General features: G+C 58.7%; 1 protein-coding gene across 1 annotated transcript in view; it reads left to right on the top strand.

The window, feature by feature from the left end:
• The window catches only part of LPP (LIM domain containing preferred translocation partner in lipoma), a 282,269-nt gene that overhangs the window by 154,062 nt on the left and 127,069 nt on the right, over positions 1-1,138 (top strand). Inside the window, exon 7 of the mRNA XM_009334106.1 lies at positions 7-222. Within this exon, the coding sequence (XP_009332381.1) occupies positions 7-222 (216 nt within the window). The remainder of the gene's footprint in view (positions 1-6; positions 223-1,138) is intronic.

The following is a 1,138-nucleotide window of genomic DNA, read 5'->3' as shown; positions in this document are numbered from 1 at the left end:
CCTCAGGGCCGCTACCAGGACCCCTACTACGGGGGGTACGGGGGGAGGAACGGCTCCGAAGCGCCCTACGTGCCACAGAGCACCTGGAAGGCCGAGCCAGCATATCCCACCAGTAACACTGTGGGCCAGGCTCCTCCCGGGCTCTACCAGCCGCCCGGCACGAAGAAGACCTACATCACTGACCCGGTGCTGGCCCCGCAGCCGCCCGCGATGCAGCAAAAGGTAGGAGATGTGGGTGCTCGCTAGCCTCCCCGCGGGAGTGGAGAGCCACACAGCTGAACATGCCCTGGGACCCTTCCGGAAAGGCGGCGTGGGGGGGTTAAATGGTGCCTGCGGGGGCTTGGGACAAGTCTCCCTCCATACGGCTTCTTAAAAGCTGGAAGTAGGGAACTCTCATCTGGTTTGAAAAGAGGCTTTTGTGGGGGCTTAGAAACGCTGCAGCCTCAAAGAGCGAGACGGTGTCACGTGCGGAGGCATGGTGTCACCCTGCGGGCAGGAGGGAGGTTTCGTCCCTCTGACATGCCGTTACCCGAGGAGCTTGCTGGCCGTGCTTCCATACGGCGTTGCTGCACGTGGGTCTTTCCTTCCAGGCCCTCCCAAGATCAAACGAGAGGTTGGGTGAGAGCTTCTGCTCCGTGTGCTTGTGGACACCTCTGGTTCACTGGACAAATCCTTCCTCTTCTCAGGCAGATAGGAGGTACACAAGAGGCTGGTTTTGATTGTGGTTCAGAGTGATTGCAGAGGTTGACCTCTGGTGTGTCGCTGTTCGAAACCACATGGAAATGAGTTCCCGCAGAGCTCAGCTCTGATTTTCCTCTCAGGTGGTGGTACGGCGGGTGGCCTCCATCCACTTGAACCAGTGCCCAAACCTCATAAAGTGAGGCCGATTTTAGATAGAAAATTAAACTGGTCTGCCTGGTTTCTCTGCCCAGACTTTGACCCTGACTGGCTTTTGTCACTTCTGCTGGTGGCTGTCTCTAACGTGGCTCTGGGAGGGGACAGGAGCTTTAGCTTTGTGGGGTCCTCGTAGTGTATGATGGGCTTAGGCTCCACCGAAGGATGAGGATGGCCAAGCCCAGGGGAGGAGGTGGTGAACCCATCACTGCCCAGGCCCACCCTGGCTCATCTCAGCGTGTCC

This window comes from Pygoscelis adeliae, unplaced genomic scaffold (assembly GCF_000699105.1).
Source record: "Pygoscelis adeliae isolate BGI_AS28 unplaced genomic scaffold, ASM69910v1 Scaffold161, whole genome shotgun sequence".
Classification (NCBI taxonomy): Eukaryota; Metazoa; Chordata; class Aves; order Sphenisciformes; family Spheniscidae; genus Pygoscelis; species Pygoscelis adeliae.
Note: the sequence above shows the minus strand (reverse complement) of the source record. Positions and strands in the feature narration are given on the sequence as shown.